This window comes from Eulemur rufifrons, chromosome 2, assembly GCF_041146395.1.
Source record: "Eulemur rufifrons isolate Redbay chromosome 2, OSU_ERuf_1, whole genome shotgun sequence".
NCBI lineage: Eukaryota > Metazoa > Chordata > Mammalia > Primates > Lemuridae > Eulemur > Eulemur rufifrons.
In genome coordinates, this window is record NC_090984.1 from 9,633,951 (window position 1) to 9,650,845 (window position 16,895).

The window sequence follows — 16,895 nt, forward strand, 5'->3', positions numbered from 1 at the left end:
GGGAGGACCGCCAGGCTAGAGAGGCCAAGCGGGACTGCAACTCTTTTGTCACGTGACCCGGCCTAGGCTGGGTCCGGGTTTCCCCTGTGCCGGACCACGTGTGACGGCAGAACCTTCCGATTGGCTCAGCGGGACCAGTTTGAACAGCGTACGGAAGCCGCCGCGGTTCACCTACGGCCGCGTGTTTTTTTTTTTTTTAATTCCCTGTCTTTGGCTCCCTCCTTCCGCGTGAGTCTCTGGAGAAGCCTCAGCGCGAGGCGCCGCCGCTGCTGCCTGGGGCCGGGTAAGTGGGCCTTTACCTGCTCGGTCTCGACTTGCATCGACCCCCGCCGGGCACCAGGCCTGCGCCGCGCGCGGCCCGGGCGTCGGGACCGCGCCCGACCGGGAAAGGCCGGGAACTCGGCTGGGCCCAATATGCGAGGCATCGAGAACGGGCCGGGCGGGGGAGGGGGAGAACCGAGCCGAGCTTAGGGGGTGGGGCCTCGGAGCCAGGCCAGGTTGGGGTGCCGCGAAAAGAGGGCCAGTGGGGCGACTAGGGTCGGACTGGAGGGGATCTGATTGGGGGAAGTGTCTGGGGACTGCTTGGGGCCTGATTGGGGGACGTCGTGAGGATCGGGTGTGTGTGGGTGCCTGTTTCGGCGGGGCTTGGTTGGGTTTGATTGGGGAAGGCCACATTGAAAAGTTGGGGGGGGGAGAGCTTCTTGGGCCCTGGTAGGGACAGGCGTCAGACTTCTGCCTAGAGGGCTTTGCTGGGTCTGACGGCCAGGCGTCGCTGGGATCCGTTGAGGGGAGTGCTCCAGGGGGTGTTTGGCCAGGCCTAATTGGGGGAAGCTGCAGGGATCGGACCAAGGGGGTTTCCGACTCGAGGTGATGGGGGGCTTGGCCGAACTTGATTGGGGGAGGCGGCAAAGATTCGTCAGCAGGGGTTACTGCTGACTGGGGCGGAGGCTGGCGGGGGGGGGGGGGGACGTTTGGCCAGACCTGATTGGGGAAGTCGACAGGGACCCGTCCAGGGGGTTTCTGTCGCGGGTTGGGCGGGCTTGACTGGCTTTCATTCGAAGAGGCAACGGAGATCCATCTGGGGACTGCTTCGGGCCTGATTAAGGGGAATCGCTGGACAGGGTCTGGCTAGGCCAGAAAGGGGGGGCGTCTGGCAACTGCTGAGCTCCAAGGGCCGGATTCAGGGGGCGAGAGGGATCGAGACAATCGGAGCGTCTTGGGACCGTGCACCTGAGAAAGCTCAGGAACCGAACCAGGGCAGGAGGCCGCTGGGATCTGGCGGAGCTTGAGGGCCGGATTTCGGGAGAAGGGGAACCTTCAGGAACCGTGCCTGCACCGGGGAGACCACGGGGGCCGGGGCGCTATCGCAGTCTGGGGCGGGGTCCCTGGACGTGGAGGAGGCTGAGCCCTCGCTCAGCCGCTGCGAGGGAGGTGGAAGCCTTAGGGCTCGCAGCCGGGGGCGGCAGCATGGGCCGCCTTGGGACGAGGGCTCTGGGGTGGGCCCTATGAGGATCCGCCGCCGGGCCCCCCCGTCGCCGCCGGTGGCCCGCTTCCACATCCCTCCTCCTGCGCTCCCATGCCCGCGACTGCGTGGCCGAGGATGGCGCAGCTGGCGGGGACCCCGCACTTTGGCAGGGGTGGACCGGCGGCCGCCTCCTGTCCGCCGAGTGCATTCCCGTCATGCGGCTACTGCAGCCTCCGGGGCTCAACCCGGGTCTCACAGGGAGCCCCAGAGACCCAGCGCTGACCCTGGCCCCTACCCCCGCAGCTCGCCTTGCGCCATGGACTGGCAGCCAGATGAACAGGGCCTGCAGCAGGTCCTGCAGCTGCTCAAAGACTCACAGTCGCCCAACACAGCCACGCAGCGCATCGTGCAGGATGTATCCTTCCTTCCTTCCGGGGCTGGGGGAGCCGGGCCGACATCTACAGCCTTTGAAGATGGGGGGGGTGACTTTTTCTGTGTAGTGAGGACTTGAGGACAGAGAATTAAGGATTGGAATTTCTGGGTCCCAGTCCGAGAGCTGCAGGGATGGATCATTATGGAAAATAATGAAAATTCCTAATGTTCATTGAGCATTTTAGTCCATTAATTATGAATTATAGTAGGTACTCTTGCTCTTTCCATTTTACAGATGGGTAAATCAAGGCTTAGAGAGGCAAAATGACTTGCCCAAAGTCGCAGCTAGGAAGCAGTGGAGCTAGGATGGGAAGGCCAGCCCTGTCAGATTGGAGTCCAATCTGTCCTGTCGAAGTGAGGGGAAGTGTGGCCCTGGGTGAGGAGGGCACATTTAGTTGCCACATGGGTTTTATTTGGGCTTTGTGGTTAAAATTTCTTCTTTCTAATTGGTTGTTTAAAATATTAGAAGTTAACATTTTTTAATCTTTAAAACATTAGCAAGTTCCACTTGAAAGTTTGGATTCTTTTCCTTTTTTGGTGTTTAAAATAAAGCAGTCACCATTGGACTGCTAGTGAGCAGGGCTGAGTAGTGGCTGCCACATTCAAAGGAGCAGAGTTCTCCAGCCCTCTCCTGCTCTGGCCAGGTCTTCAGGAGTGGTTGAGGAGCTCAGGCATTCCACCTTGCTCCTCATATGAACTTGGTGTGTCTGGAATGTTCTGTGTTGTTGTGGGCAATACAGGGATTGATGAGGGGGACCTTGAGAAGTGGCTGCCTGGTCCCAGTATTCAGAGGTGCTCTCAGCGACATGACAGTGAGGGGTTCCTACGTGGGGAAAGCCTCTGTCTCCCAAGGCCCTTAACAGCCTGGCAGAAACTCAAACAACTCAACCAGTTTCCTGATTTCAACAACTACCTGATCTTCGTCCTGACAAGACTCAAGTCAGAAGGTATGCCCATGCGCCCCTCCAGGTGGGCTGGACCCTGCCTTCTCCCCTGTGGCCCCCTGAACCTCGGCCCTCTCCCCCTAGATGAGCCAACCCGCTCTCTCAGTGGCCTCATTCTCAAGAACAACGTGAAGGCGCATTACCAGAGCTTCCCGCCGCCCGTGGCCGACTTCATCAAACAGGAGTGTCTCAACAACATTGGCGACGCATCCTCGCTCATCCGAGCCACCATCGGTGAGAGGGGTAGTGGGGGTCAGCCTCTGAGGACACTGAAGAGCCTTCCTAACTCCCAGAAGGCTGCCCAAGGAAGTTACGGGAGACTAAGGATTAACTGAAGCAATTTCACCTGAAGGTTTTTCACTACTGATAAATACTAATGCAACTATTTGTTAGTGATTTAGGTGTTTTCCTCTAAATCTATGTCAACTTTAAAAAATTGCTTTCAAGCTGGTCCTGGTGGTGCACGCCTGTAGTCGCAGCTACCCGGGAGTCTGAGGCAGGAGGATCACTTGAGCCCAGGAGTTCCAAGGCTGCAGTGAGCTGTGATGACACCACTGCACTTTAACCCGGGTGACAAAGTGAGACTCTCTCAAAAAAAATCCTTTTAAAAGGAAGTGGTATGTGTATAACTGTTTTAAATGAAAAGACAAATTTGCTTTAGTAAAGGTAAGTTAACGTTAAAATTAAATACAGTGGACAGAAAGGTATTATTAAATTTCAGCTAGATACTGGGTCCTGCCAGAAGTGTTGATCTGGTGGCCTGCTGCCTCTGTTAAAAGTGACTTCTAGCAGGAGGATCTCTTGAGACCAGCCTGGGTAATGTAGCAAGATCCCATCTTGACAAAAAAAAGAAAGTGACTTTTAGTCCCAACAACAGCCCCTCCCAGGCCAGCCAGAGGATCTAGGCTCACTGAGCTCATCTAGGTGCCGGGCTCTGCGCTAAGTCTTGGATTAAGTCATTGAAACTTGCCAGAAGCCATAGGAGGCTGATATTCTTTATCCCCATTGAGGGCTAAGGGCACTGAGGCACAAAGAGGTAGGTGATGTGCCCAACACTACACAGACTGGGTGGAATTGGGACTGCACCTCTGTGTCCTCAGCCTGTAGCCAAGCACTGCAGGGAGCACCTTCCTCCCAGTGGCAGCTTCCACCCCTGGGAAACACTGCCATCTTGTGGCAGTCACCTCTGCACTGACAGCTCCCGAATTCAGCTGTTGTCAGATGCTTCTTCTGTGCCCTCAGATGCCTGCTTCATATGGCGCCTGCATTCCTAATAGGCAGAGTAAATCGTTCCCACGGTTGCAGCCCAGCATGACTTGCCCCTGCCACCTCTCTGCCCTTACCTCCCACTCTGCTCAGCTCCACTGGCTTCTGGCCCATCTATGAGCACACCACGCCTGTCCCACCCTCGGGCCTTTGTAGGGCCCCCTCCCTGTGTGTGGGATACTCTTTCCCCAGGTACCTGAGTGGCTCCTTACCTGGTGCCTTCCTCTCCTTTCAGGTCTTTGCTCAGATGTTACGATGTCACCTGGATGAGGCCTACTCTGGCCACCAATTTAAAGTCGCTATCCTTATCTGCAGCCATTTCTAGCTGCCTTTTCTGTTTTATTTCCCCCTTAGTCCTTGGCATGAGGCCTCCTGGTCCTGTTGCTGATTTAGCTATACCTCACGGCCTCCCTCCAGCTGCCTCAGGGCAGGGACTTTGTGATTTGTTCCATGCTATATATCCCAAGGCCTGGAACAGTGGTGGCTCACAGTAAGGCTCAGAGGATGCTTGCAGAATCAGCGAGTACCCTCTCTCTGTGCCCACCTCAAAAGGGGTGTGGAGGGCATGCGTGGGCAAGTGGGCAGAAAGGCAGCGCCATGGGTGCCTGGTGGGGAGGGTGAGGTGCCGGGCAGCCCTTGCCCAGCCCACGGCAGTGTCCTTTCCCCCTTTCCCACCGCCTCAGGCATCCTCATCACCACCATCGCTTCCAAAGGTGAGCTGCAGATGTGGCCTGAGCTGCTGCCCCAGCTGTGCAACCTGCTCAACTCAGAGGATTACAACACCTGTGAGGTAGGCGACAAGCCATGGCCAGGCCCCAATGGGCGCCAGGGCCATAACTGGGGCTGGTACCCACAGCCATACCCATCTCTCTGCCCCCGTCCACTCAGGGAGCCTTCGGAGCCCTGCAAAAGATCTGTGAAGACTCGTCAGAGCTTCTGGACAGCGATGCCCTCAACAGGCCCCTCAATATCATGATCCCCAAGTTCCTTCAGTTCTTCAAGCACTGCAGCCCTAAGATCCGGTGCGTGCAGCTTCCAGGAAGGAGGGCGGGCTGGCGGATGGGTGGGATCAGGGGTGACCTACGTGTCTGCTCCCTGCCAGGTCCCATGCCATCGCCTGTGTGAACCAGTTCATCATGGACCGGGCCCAGGCGCTGATGGACAACATTGACACCTTCATCGAGGTGGGCCGCCAGGCTGGGGGCGAGGGCAGGGTGTGAGGACTGAGGGCCCGCCAGAGCTGACCCTGCCCCTTCCCGCAGCACCTGTTTGCCCTGGCCGTGGATGACGACCCTGAGGTGCGGAAGAATGTGTGCCGCGCCCTGGTGATGCTTCTGGAAGTTCGCATCGACAGGCTTATCCCTCACATGCACAGCATCATCCAGGTGCGCCTGACCCTGGCCAGCCCCGGAGGGCAGGCCAGCAGCCACTTGGGTGGGGGGTGGTCAGAGAGCCACCCCCAGCTGGGCTGGGCCTAAGCCTCTGCCTCTCCCTCCTGCTGCAGTACATGCTGCAGAGGACCCAGGACCACGACGAAAATGTGGCCCTTGAGGCCTGTGAGTTCTGGCTGACGCTGGCCGAGCAGCCCATCTGCAAGGAAGTCCTGGCCTCCCATCTGGTCCAGTGAGTGCCACTCCTGTCTCTGTCCCTCCCCAGCCTCAACCCCTCGCTGCACCTCTGCCTTCCCTTCTGGTCCCCTCTTGTGCTTGCCCCAGTCCATGTCCTCCTTGTCAGTTTCTTTTCAGTTGTGTATATTAAATCGTATATGATAAGAATGTAGCCAGAAGCCCACGTCTGTAATGTCAGCACTTTGGGAGGCTGAGGTGGGAGGATAACTTGAGGCCGCAGGAGTTCCAGAGCGGTCTAGGCAACATAGCAAGACCCTGTTTCTACAAAAAATCTTAAAGATTAGCCAGGCAAGGTGGTACGCACCTGTAGTCCCAGCTACTCCAAAGGCTGAGGCAGGAGGATCGCTTGAGCCCCGGAGTTTGAGGCTGCAGTGAACTATGATCACACTACTGCACTGCAGCCTGGGTGACAGAGTGAGACCCCATCTGTTGAGAAAAAAAAAAAAGAATGCAGCTTTAATGACCTAGAAATTAAGTAATTGATAGGCACAAATGAAAAATCAACAAAGGTTTCAGGCATGGCTGGATCCAAGTGCTCAAAGGATGTGAAAGGCATCTGTGGGCCGGGCGAGGTGGCTCACGCCTGTAATCCTAGCCCTCTGGGAGGCCGAGGCAGGCAGATTGTTTGAGCTCAAGAGTTCGAGACCAGCCTGAGCAAGAGCAAGACCCCATCTCTACCAAAAAAATAGAAAGAAATTATCTGGACAACTAAAAATATATATAGAAAAAATTAGCCAGGCATGGTGGCGCATGCCTATAGTCCCAGCTATTTGGGAGGCTGAGGCAGAAGGATTGCTTGAGCCCAGGAGTTTGAGGTTGCTGTGAGCTAGGCTCACAGCTGATGCCACGGCACTCTAGCCCGGGCAACAGAGTGAGACTGTGTCTCAAAAAAAAAAAAAAAGAAAAGAAAAGCAAGGCATCTGTGTAGCTTCAGATCTGCTTCCTTTGTGTTAGCTTTGTTCTCAGGCACAATCTTCCTTGTTGGTAGTTCCTTGGCCTTTTGCACCCTTCCAGGTTAGCAACCTCAGAGTAAAGAAATTCTCCCTTGACCAGTCTTTCCAAGAGTTCTAGAGTTGACTCTCCTTGACCATCTTGGGTCACTGGACTATCTCTGACTCACTATTGATCATGTCTGGTAGTCTGGGGCTAGCCAGATGGGTCCTGGGGAGTGATGAGACCCTTGCCAAGCAGGTCAGCGTTTTCAGTGTATGCAGGGAGTGGCCAGGTCTGGGGCAAGGTCCTTTCTGTGGAGCCAGGTGTGGTGTCAGCTCTGTCCTAATTGTGGTGGCTGAGATGGGGTTGGAATAGTCCCCCAAAGGGAAATGAATGGATGGCAACAAGCAGAATGGGCATATGAGGCTTGCTGGTGTCCCTGCCTACACCTCTGCTGTCCCCCCATCTCCTCCATCCCCCCTCCTATAGCTGGGGGTCCCCTGCATTCTGACAAACAGTCTCTCTCCGACAGGTTGATCCCCATCCTGGTAAATGGGATGAAGTACTCAGAAATTGACATCATTCTGCTCAAGGTCAGGCAGGGTGGCAACCAGGCATGGGTGGGCACAGATGGGGGTGCTGGGGTGGGGTCCCGGCTGTACTTAGCAGTCTGCCTGGCCCCCAGGGGGACGTGGAGGAAGACGAGGCAGTCCCTGACAGTGAGCAGGACATCAAGCCGCGCTTCCACAAGTCTCGCACGGTGACACTGCCCCATGAGGCTGAGCGGCCCGACGGCTCTGAGGATGCAGAGGATGACGATGACGATGACGCTCTGTCGGACTGGAATCTGAGTGTGTAGCCGGCCTGGGGGTGGGGGGTGGCAACTCCTGGGCTCTCCACTGGGAGGTAGTCAGAAGTTGATGCAGAGAAGATCTTGAAGATTCTGATTCTGATCTCTCTGATCCTGGGGGGTACAGTCAAGGAGGGCCAGCCGCCTGCCCTACGGGCTTCCCTGAGCCTGTCCCTCAATGTGTCCCTCTGCCCCCCAGGGAAGTGCTCAGCGGCTGCACTGGATGTCCTTGCCAACGTCTTCCGGGAGGAACTCCTGCCCCACCTTCTCCCGCTACTCAAGGGCCTCCTCTTCCACCCTGAGTGGGTGGTCAAGGAGTCAGGCATCCTGGTGTTGGGAGCCATCGCCGAGGGTAAGTGCCCACCTGGCCTTTCTGTGCCTGACCTCTGACCCCGTGCTGGCATAAGATCATGGATGCAGCACTGGCAATGCCATGCTTCAGTTCTCCCCGGAGACCTACTTACTCTCCTCCAAATAGCTCTGAGATCTCTGCCCTCCCTTTGGCCTGTGGGCCTGAAAGGAATCCCTAAAACCCCAAAATGCAAGCCCTCTCCTTCATTCTCAGGGGCAGGCAATTCTTTGATGTTGTAAGTATAGTTACAACAGCAATAACAACAGGTACTTCTGCACGCTTGCCCTGTGGGCTTAGCCACCATTTGATGAGGTGGTTGCGAGATCCAAGTTTCATAGATGGGGAAACAAATGCAAAGAAATTGATGCCACAGTTTCCCAGGGTGCAGTTTGACCTCAAACCTGTTCCTGGCTGTGAGACTGGCCTGCTAGAATGTGTAGTGCCCAGGGGCAGTGGTGGTTCCTAAACTCTACACAGCGTCCAGTCATTGGCATAGTTTTTTGGGCTCCTTTTGTCTTGATGGGACATAAAACTTGGATTATAGGAGGGCTTTGTGAGTTTGTTACAAGCGTCACGAGAGACTGCCTCTGTACCCAGACGTGCCCTAAAATTTCAGGCAAGGCAGGGGTAACCTTCAACCCAGAAAGCTTTTAAAATTTGTCTAAGGAAAGGTTTCTGCATACAATAGATTAATATATCTTATATTGATAGGGTGTGTCATATATTTATGGGCATATATTAACAGATTGGGTATTGATGGGAAAATATCTAAGGGAATTGACCTCACGCTGGTAAAAATAGATCTTAGTGTCTTGGATTATTGGGCATATATGATTATCTGGGTCCTCTAAAGTGATGTTTATGATTTAAGAAGGCCAAGTGCAGTGGCTCACACCTGGAATACCAGCACTTTGAGAGGCTGAGGTGGGAGCTTGAGCCCAGGAGTTTAAGACCAGCCTGGGCAACATAGCAAGATCCTATCCTGACAAAAAGAATTTTTAAAAATTAGCTGGGTGTAGTGGCTTGTGCCTGTAGTCCCAGCTACTCAGAAGGCTGAGGTGGGAGGAATGGTTGAGCCCAGGAGTTCGAGGTTACAGTGAGCTATGATTGTGCCACTGTACTCCAGACTGGGCAACAAGCAAGACCCAATCTCTAAAAAAATAAAAATTCAAATTAAAAAATCTTGAAAAACTGATGAAGGGAAAAAGAAAAATCACACACATCTAAGAAGGGTTTCAGATTCAAAGTGCTTTCCATCCAGCTGGGTTACCACTGGCTCCTGAAGCCCGGCTCACTGTGCATGGTGGCAGATTTCTCATTAACCAGTGACGGGATGAGACAACATGCCCCCTGCCATGAGAGCTATCTGTTCTGTTTCCTCTCCTGCCCCTGCCTTTCCCTGGCTCTGTGAAATGACTGCTATTTAACTTCTGGGCCTCAGTTTCCCCATCTGTCAGGTGGGGTTCATCCTTTGTCTCCTTAGGGTGGCTGTGGCTGGGCCCAGCTGACCTGTACGTCTTATTTCCTGGTCGCTGCAGGCTGCATGCAGGGCATGGTGCCCTACCTGCCAGAGCTGATCCCACACCTCATCCAGTGCCTGTCAGACAAGAAGGCCCTGGTACGCTCCATCGCCTGCTGGACGTTGAGCCGCTACGCCCACTGGGTGGTCAGCCAGCCACCTGACATGCACCTCAAGCCTCTCATGACGGAGCTGCTCAAACGCATCCTGGATGGCAACAAGAGGGTGCAGGAGGCAGCCTGCAGGTAACCCTTGACCTCTGACCCCACAGCCCCCTCTGTCTGCCTAACCCCCTCTGGGAAGTGATGACACCTGTGACTGCTGATGTGGCACTGATTTCTCTCGTATTCGTACTGGCTGATCCCAACCACACCCTCCCCAGCTGCCCGGGGCCCCGTGCCACCTGCTGAGGTCCACTGAGACCCCCCACCCTGCCTTCCCTCCCACCAGTGCCTTTGCCACCCTGGAGGAGGAGGCCTGCACAGAGCTGGTGCCCTACCTCAGCTACATCCTGGACACCCTCGTCTTTGCCTTCGGCAAGTACCAGCACAAGAACCTGCTCATCCTCTATGATGCCATCGGTACCCTGGCTGACTCTGTGGGCCACCACCTTAACCAGCCGGTGAGACCCCAGAGCAGCTGCTGCTTCCCTATCCCCGTGTTCCTCAGCATCCAGTGACCTGGCAGCGACCCTATGTCACATGCCAGGGATGTGGCCGTGACCTGGACAGGCAGACAGACAGACCTGGCCCCCTGCCCTGGCCCTGCTCCCAGTCTAGCAGGGAAGCCAGTTATGAGACAGCATGGTAAGTGCTGTGCTGTGGGGGCTCAGGTAAAGTGCTGTGCTGTGGGGGCTCGGGCCCGTGGGGACCAGGAGGCAGTGACTCAGGCCCCCAGGGGCTGGGGTGGGGAGGGGAGGGTGGCACTTGGCCGGGTGTAAAGAAGGAGAAGGGTCTGGAAGTCTGGCCATATGGCAGGCCACGGTGAGGAGTTTAGGTCTCACTACTGAAGTGACAGATGCCTCTGAGTCACCTCAACCCCAACCCAGGGAGCCCCAACTTCCTGCCCCACTCCAGGAATACATCCAGAAGCTGATGCCTCCGCTGATCCAGAAGTGGAATGAGCTCAAGGACGAGGACAAGGACCTCTTCCCACTGTTGGAGGTGAGTGGGCTCCAGGCACCCCCGTCCTGCACTCCTGCATGCCCCACCGCACCTGAGTTCTCATCTCCTGCCCTCCTCCCTGCTAGTGCCTGTCATCGGTGGCCACCGCCCTGCAGAGCGGCTTCCTGCCCTACTGCGAGCCTGTCTACCAACGCTGTGTCACCTTGGTGCAGAAGACGCTGGCCCAGGCCATGGTGAGTACCCCTGACCCCCTGAGGCCCACCCACCTGCCCTTCCACCACTGCTGGGGCCTTAGGCCACTCCCCTCACCCACCTCCCCACCCTCTTCTGTGCCCAGATGTACACCCAGCACCCCGAGCAGTACGAGGCCCCTGACAAGGACTTCATGATTGTGGCACTGGACCTGCTCAGCGGCCTGGCCGAGGGCCTGGGCGGCCATGTGGAGCAGCTGGTGGCCCGAAGCAACATCATGACGCTGCTCTTCCAGTGCATGCAGGTGAGTGGGTGCCCCATGCAGGCTGTACCTGAGCCATGCCCAGGGACACTTGCCATCACCTGTACAGCGACATCCACCAGCCTGTGTGGACTGCCTGGGGGGACTCATGGCCATGCTTGTGCCCCAAGGATATCAGGGAAAAGGAACCCTTTAAATAAACGTCTAATTATTATCATTTTTCCCTAAACAACATGTATAATAACTATTCATACAGCATAACATTTACATTATATTAGATATTATAAGTAATCTAGAGGTGATTTGATCACACCTGGGAGGATATGTGTAGGTTATATGCAAATACTACGTCACTCTGTCTCAGGAATTTGAGCATTTGTGGATTTTGGTATGTGCCAGGTCCTGGGAACTGATCACCCCCAGATCCTGAGGGATGACTGTATGTCAGGATGGGCAGCAGCGATGCCTGCTCTACTCTGTAGCAGGGCCCTGAGCAAAGCACTCTCTGGGTCCTATGCCTTCTGAGTTCCTAGGGTGGGGCACTGCTAACCCCATTCACAGATGTGGGCTGGAGGCTAGAGAGGTCAAGGAACAACTGGGAAGTGGCAGGGTCAGGATAGGCACGAGGGACTGTGCCCCATTGGCTACCCTGGGTGGATGAGGAGGGGAACCCTGCCACATTGACCGTTCCTGGATCCCCAGGACTCGATGCCCGAGGTCCGGCAGAGCTCCTTCGCCCTCCTGGGGGACCTCACCAAAGCCTGCTTCATCCATGTCAAGCCCTGTATCGGTATGACATTCCCCTTGTCCCTAACCCATGACCCCAGCCCTGGCCTCAAGTGATGCACAAATACCCGGGGAGGACTGTGACCGGCTGGGATGTATTCGTACTGTCTGATGGGGCCTGCCCGGCTAGGTGCTGGAGCTCACCCTGGCTGGCCTTCCTGCTCAGCACCCTTCTATCTCCCCACCAGCTGAGTTCATGCCCATCCTGGGCACCAACCTGAACCCCGAGTTCATTTCTGTCTGCAACAATGCCACCTGGGCTATCGGCGAGATCTGCATGCAAATGGGTGAGTGCCCTGCAAGAACACTCAGGCCCCATTGGCCTGTTCCCAGCCTGGAGGAGGGAGCCTGTCTCTGACTGACGGCGCCCCTCAAGGGAAGCCTCCATTGGTCAGGGGCAGGAGGATGTGTCTGTGGGTTTTCCTCGGGGGTGGAGCCAAATGGCTACAAGGCCATTTGTGATTGGCTTATTCAAAGAGGAGGACCAGGAGAGCTGTTCTGATTGGATCATTTTCATGCAGTTGGCTGAAAGACCCATTGGGATTGGTTGGGTGGCTTAGGCTTTTTTCCCAGGGAGGTTAGGCAGTGTGGTCTCATCCTAGTGTCTGATGGGGACTCCAGAGAAGACTCTGGTGTTTGGAGGGCCTGGGTGTGTCTCTGGTTGGGGATAAGCTAGAGAAGATCCCTTATTCCCTCACCGGTTGTGGTTGGCCAGTCTCTGGATGGCACTGGGGTCAGTGAGTGAGGGGGCTGTATCCCTGGCTGGCCCACTGTGGGTGGCGTGGGCTGTGCAGGGCTCTGATGGGGTGCTCCCCCAGGGGCAGAGATGCAGCCCTATGTGCAGATGGTCCTGAACAACCTGGTGGAGATCATTAACCGACCCAACACGCCCAAGACACTGCTGGAAAACACAGGTGGGCACTAGGCCTCAGCCTGCTTCTGGGCCCTCCTCCTGGAGGTGGGGTTCTGGGCTGGGAGTGGGAGCTCGAAATACCTGGAAGGGGGCTCTGAAAGGAGCCCCAAGAAAGATGCTGGCCTTGGGGATCCCTGGGGGGAGACCAGATGGGAGAGGGAAGAGACCCTGGCAGGGCCAAATTCAGGGGCCCAGGGTGGCCAGAGGAGCCATTCCCCTGGGGCCCATGGGCGGGGCTCGGTGCCTTGTGCCAGAGGCCCCGCCACGTACCGTCCTGGGACCGCTCAGGGTTGCAGGTCGCCTGACGAGTCCCTCTGCCATTCCAGCCATCACCATCGGCCGCCTGGGCTACGTGTGCCCACAGGAGGTGGCACCCATGCTGCAGCAGTTCATCCGGCCTTGGTGTGTGCCCATCTGTGTCAGGCCTGCTAGGTGGTGGGCGGGACAGGCCTGACCCCTTCCCTCACCTCTGCCCTCCCAGCCCCACTCATATCCCCACAGATGCATGTACCAGACCCACTCACTGTCCTTCCGCGCCCTCCACGTCCCCAGCCCCCAAAGACACTTGTCCTGCCCAGACTGGATCTCCCACTGACCCACTGTTCCCCAACTCTCATAGGTGCACGTCGCTCAGGAACATCAGGGACAATGAGGAGAAGGACTCTGCCTTCCGGGGCATCTGCATGATGATCGGTGTCAACCCCGGGGGCGTTGTGCAGGTTGGGGCAGCTGGGCTCTGAGGGAAGGTGAGGGAGCTGGGCTCGGGCGGCCCCTCACATGGGATCCGTCACGTTTCAGGACTTTATTTTCTTCTGCGATGCTGTAGCCTCCTGGGTGAGCCCGAAGGATGACCTTCGGGACATGTTTTATAAGGTGGGGTTCCCGCTGGGCCCTGATCAAGTCCTGGGAGGGGGCAGGAAGGAGACCCTCTGGCAGGGGCCAGGGTGGGGGGACAGGAGCTAGGGACAGGCAGGGTTGGGAACAGGCGAGCTCGTCTTGGCCCACCCATCACCCACTGCCTTTCCACAGATTCTCCACGGCTTCAAAGACCAAGTCGGGGAGGACAACTGGCAGCAGTTCTCAGAGCAGTTCCCACCGCTGCTCAAGGAGAGGCTGGCGGCCTTCTACGGGGTCTAGGCGAACATGGAGACTGCCAGGTGAGGGGCTGGTACCCGGCTCAGGGGTCAGGGCTGTCTCTGGGTCTGAAGGGGCCCGGACCCTGACTCTCTTCGTCCCCCTGCAGGTTTCTGTCTGCGTCGTCGTCGGAGGGATTGCTGGGGAACGCGCTGCGTCCAGAAGTCGCTGTGCCCTGGTCGAGGGGGGTTAGGGAGGAGTGAGTGGGACCCAAATCCAGATGCTTTCCCCGTCCATCCGTCTGTTCATCCGTCCACCTGCCTTGTTGGGCTTGTCGGCCGGCAGGCGGGCAGGTGGGTGGGGCCTCCACGCTCATCCTACAAACAGGGAGGGGGGTGGGACTTTGTGGTGGGCAAGGGTCCCTGGGTGCTCACTGGGGTCCTCTCTGGCAGCCCCCCTGGGCCAGCCGCGTGGGAGGGAGGAATCAACATAGCCAACCGAGTCTGGCTTGAGGCAAGGGGCAAGCAGGAAGGGCGGAGGTCCTTGTAGGGACGTGTAACGCTCACACGGACACACACGTGGCCACACGCATGTGCGGGTGCTGCAGCCAGCGAGGCTGGGCCAGCTGCCCCACCATTTCCCCGACTGCATGGAGACAGTAGAGTTAGTGAACCCCTGAGTTAACCCGTAAGGCCTTCCGTGTAACCTGCATCTAGAGTTTAAGAAGCTTCTGCTGTTTTGCCAGAATTGGCGGTGACTGGGGAGGGCTGGGTGGGTGGGGGGCCTCAGCCGGGACCCCGGGGCCGGGGGGAGGAGGACGGCTACCTTGGGGCCGCCCTGTCAGCACGTGCACGCTTAGGACCTGCTCCGCACATTTCCTGCCAGCTTTGTGGCAGCCTCAGCCAGTGTGTCCCCATCCTTGTCGTAGCCCAGCAAGCAGGGTGGGGACCACCAGGGCAGCTGGGGCTGGCCAGAGGTTGCCCTTTCTCCCTCCCCTGTGCTCCAGCGGCTTTTGAAGACGCTGAGCTGGGACCTTTTTCCTGAAGAGAGCTGGGGGCGACCAGGACTGCTGGCACCTACCCACTGCGACTCTCCGTCAGCAGCCTGAAGGGCAGTGTGTTCCTCTGCTTCTGAGAGTTCCTTTTTCATGCGTCAGGCGCAAGTTTTAACTCAACAGCCAGGATAGGAGCATTTAATTGATGACAGAGGACAAAGGCTTATGCATTGCCACCAAAAAGGAAACCCAAGGGCTTAGAGGAGGGGAAGGTGGTGCACCCACTGTCCCCCACTCCATCACCCTGGGACTTCGTGCTCATTATGGCATCCAGTGGGCCCAGACTGGGGCAGCAATTCTAGAGAACCTTCCGGGATTGGTTGGGGATATGGTCAGGGTGGGAGGGGCTCCCACAGAGGGGGAGGGGGCATAGTCACTTCCAAGTTGACCAGGAAACCGGGCCCTGCAGTCTCCTTAACATTCACTGTTTTCCCTTTTTTCCTTCCCTACTTTCTGCTTTTTTAGGGGGGCCCCTCTTGTTTTGGGGTTTGACTAGAGTCCCACATTCCTGGGGCCTGCTCCATCCGTCCCTCCTGGGCCCTGGATCCCACCCCTATCCTAGCCCTGTGTCTTCTGATGGTCAGGGTCAGGCGCTGCCTCTATTTCAAGGGGCACTTAGTGCACATTCCATAACTCAGCTGTTTTTCACCCCCCTCTGAAACTCGAGCAGGTCTCTGGAAGCCATTTGTAAAAAAAGAAAAAAAAGAAAGAAAGTTTTTTAATACCTTTTAATTTTCTGGTAATTCCAGTTCTTTGGAGCATCCTCCATGGGGTCTGGGGTGTGTGGATGGATTGGCCGTCTGATGGGATTGGTGAGCCCCTCTCCACCCAAGATAGGGGGCTCCAAACACCTTCAGGGAAGGGGAGCCTGGTTTTTTTTTTTTTTTAAGAAAGCTATTTAATTTTTTAATTTATTTTTGGTTGGTTTTTGCACAACGAAGTTTCAGCTTTTCAACCTTCTCCCCTGCCCAGGGCTGTGGACCCAGACTGGCCTTGATCCGCAGTCCTCTCTCCATGTTTCCCGTGTCCCTCTTTCCCTCCTCACCCTCTTCCCCCTGCGGGCTCCCGGATCTGTCCATTTGTTACCGTGCTGTGCTGGGGACTGGCGCCGAGGCGGCGTGAGATTCCACTTGTGTAGAACTTTGTTGAGTAAAGATCAGTTTCTTGTGAACCCCTTGGTCTCTGACCTCCTGTGTCCTTGGCTTTGGTAGTGGAGAAGGAAATAGGGAGGGCCGCTTAAGGAACAGGGGTGAACAGAACTCTGGTCAGGACATGGGAAGTAACCATGAAGTTGGCACCTGAACCCTCTCAGTTTTCTTCCCTGTAAAATGGGAGGGTGAATATGAAAGATGGAAGATTAAGTATGTAACAAAAGGAGTGGGGAACCTGTGGCTTTCTGATTTCAAGATTGTTCTTTTTTAAACATCAAAGGAGACAAAAACTTCATCTTTCTCTACTGCACCCTTTTTAATAAAAGGATTTGTTCATAAAAGTTGGATTCAGTCAAAAGGCTGCACTTAAGGACCTAGAAGGACACATGTGGCTTTATGACCCACCCTGCACAATAGGGCAGGTTAGAAAGCTTTGTGGAAGGCTCAGCCCAGCACCAGGCGTGAGGGAGACATGGCAGTATGAACTCCAGTTACTGAGGGAACACAGTCTTCCAAATAGAATGTTTGTTTTTTCTTTTTTCTCACATCACATGGGTAATGTGCAGATGTCCTAACAAGGTATGAGGGAGGCACATCTCACCGATGAGCATGAAAAACCCAATCATTCCGCCTACAAATTACAAAAGGATCTGAGAATAAAATATTGTCGCAACCTTGGCATGGCCCAAGGATCATCTGCATCAACTTGGAAACCAATTAAAAAATGCTGACACGCTCCCAAGGTTCATTCCACAAACAATACTTACATTCTATTGAGAGGAACTAGACTAAGCAGAACAGTGATAAGTCCCATAGAGAGAAATATAGCGAGAAGGCAGAGAAGATGTTGGGGGGAAGCGGTCGAAATTTTACGTAAGGTACCCTGGGAAGGCTTCTCTGAGAAAGTGATGTTTGAACAAACGCATGTGGAAGAGTATCAAGTAGGGAAC

The 16,895-nt window shown here is 55.9% G+C and overlaps 1 protein-coding gene and 3 non-coding genes across 10 annotated transcripts; 3 read left to right on the forward strand and 1 right to left on the reverse strand.

The window, feature by feature from the left end:
- Nucleotides 1–199: 199 nt before the first annotated feature.
- On the forward strand, nt 200–15,973 carry TNPO2 (transportin 2). 7 transcript variants are annotated; one of them, XM_069477789.1, is made up of 25 exons: nt 200–283; nt 1,769–1,880; nt 2,769–2,844; nt 2,926–3,075; nt 4,791–4,897; nt 4,996–5,129; nt 5,210–5,291; nt 5,370–5,492; nt 5,612–5,730; nt 7,201–7,261; nt 7,354–7,519; nt 7,718–7,870; nt 9,409–9,634; nt 9,840–10,011; nt 10,466–10,552; nt 10,639–10,746; nt 10,851–11,009; nt 11,670–11,757; nt 11,942–12,040; nt 12,572–12,667; nt 12,963–13,068; nt 13,286–13,385; nt 13,465–13,539; nt 13,696–13,823; nt 13,910–15,972. In XM_069477789.1, the coding sequence occupies exons 2-24, from the start codon at nt 1,782–1,784 to the stop codon at nt 13,801–13,803; spliced, it is 2,694 nt and encodes an 897-aa protein (XP_069333890.1). In that variant the 5' UTR covers nt 200–283; nt 1,769–1,781; the 3' UTR covers nt 13,804–13,823; nt 13,910–15,972. The 7 variants fall into 7 exon arrangements, 6 of the variants coding, with proteins under 6 accessions (XP_069333890.1, XP_069333906.1, XP_069333920.1 ...); XM_069477805.1 differs by having other exon boundaries at nt 12,993–13,068; XM_069477819.1 differs by having other exon boundaries at nt 12,578–12,667; nt 12,993–13,068.
- Nucleotides 9,686–9,755, forward strand: LOC138381208 (small nucleolar RNA SNORD41). Its single transcript, XR_011233119.1, has one exon. It is a non-coding gene; the product is annotated as a small nucleolar RNA SNORD41 (small nucleolar RNA).
- On the forward strand, nt 11,799–11,872 carry LOC138381245 (small nucleolar RNA ZL2). The gene has a single exon (XR_011233150.1). It is a non-coding gene; the product is annotated as a small nucleolar RNA ZL2 (small nucleolar RNA).
- A 517-nt stretch (nt 15,974–16,490) lies between the features above and the next one.
- LOC138381231 (small nucleolar RNA U13) lies at nt 16,491–16,595 on the reverse strand. Its single transcript, XR_011233141.1, has one exon. It is a non-coding gene; the product is annotated as a small nucleolar RNA U13 (small nucleolar RNA).
- Nucleotides 16,596–16,895: the final 300 nt, after the last annotated feature.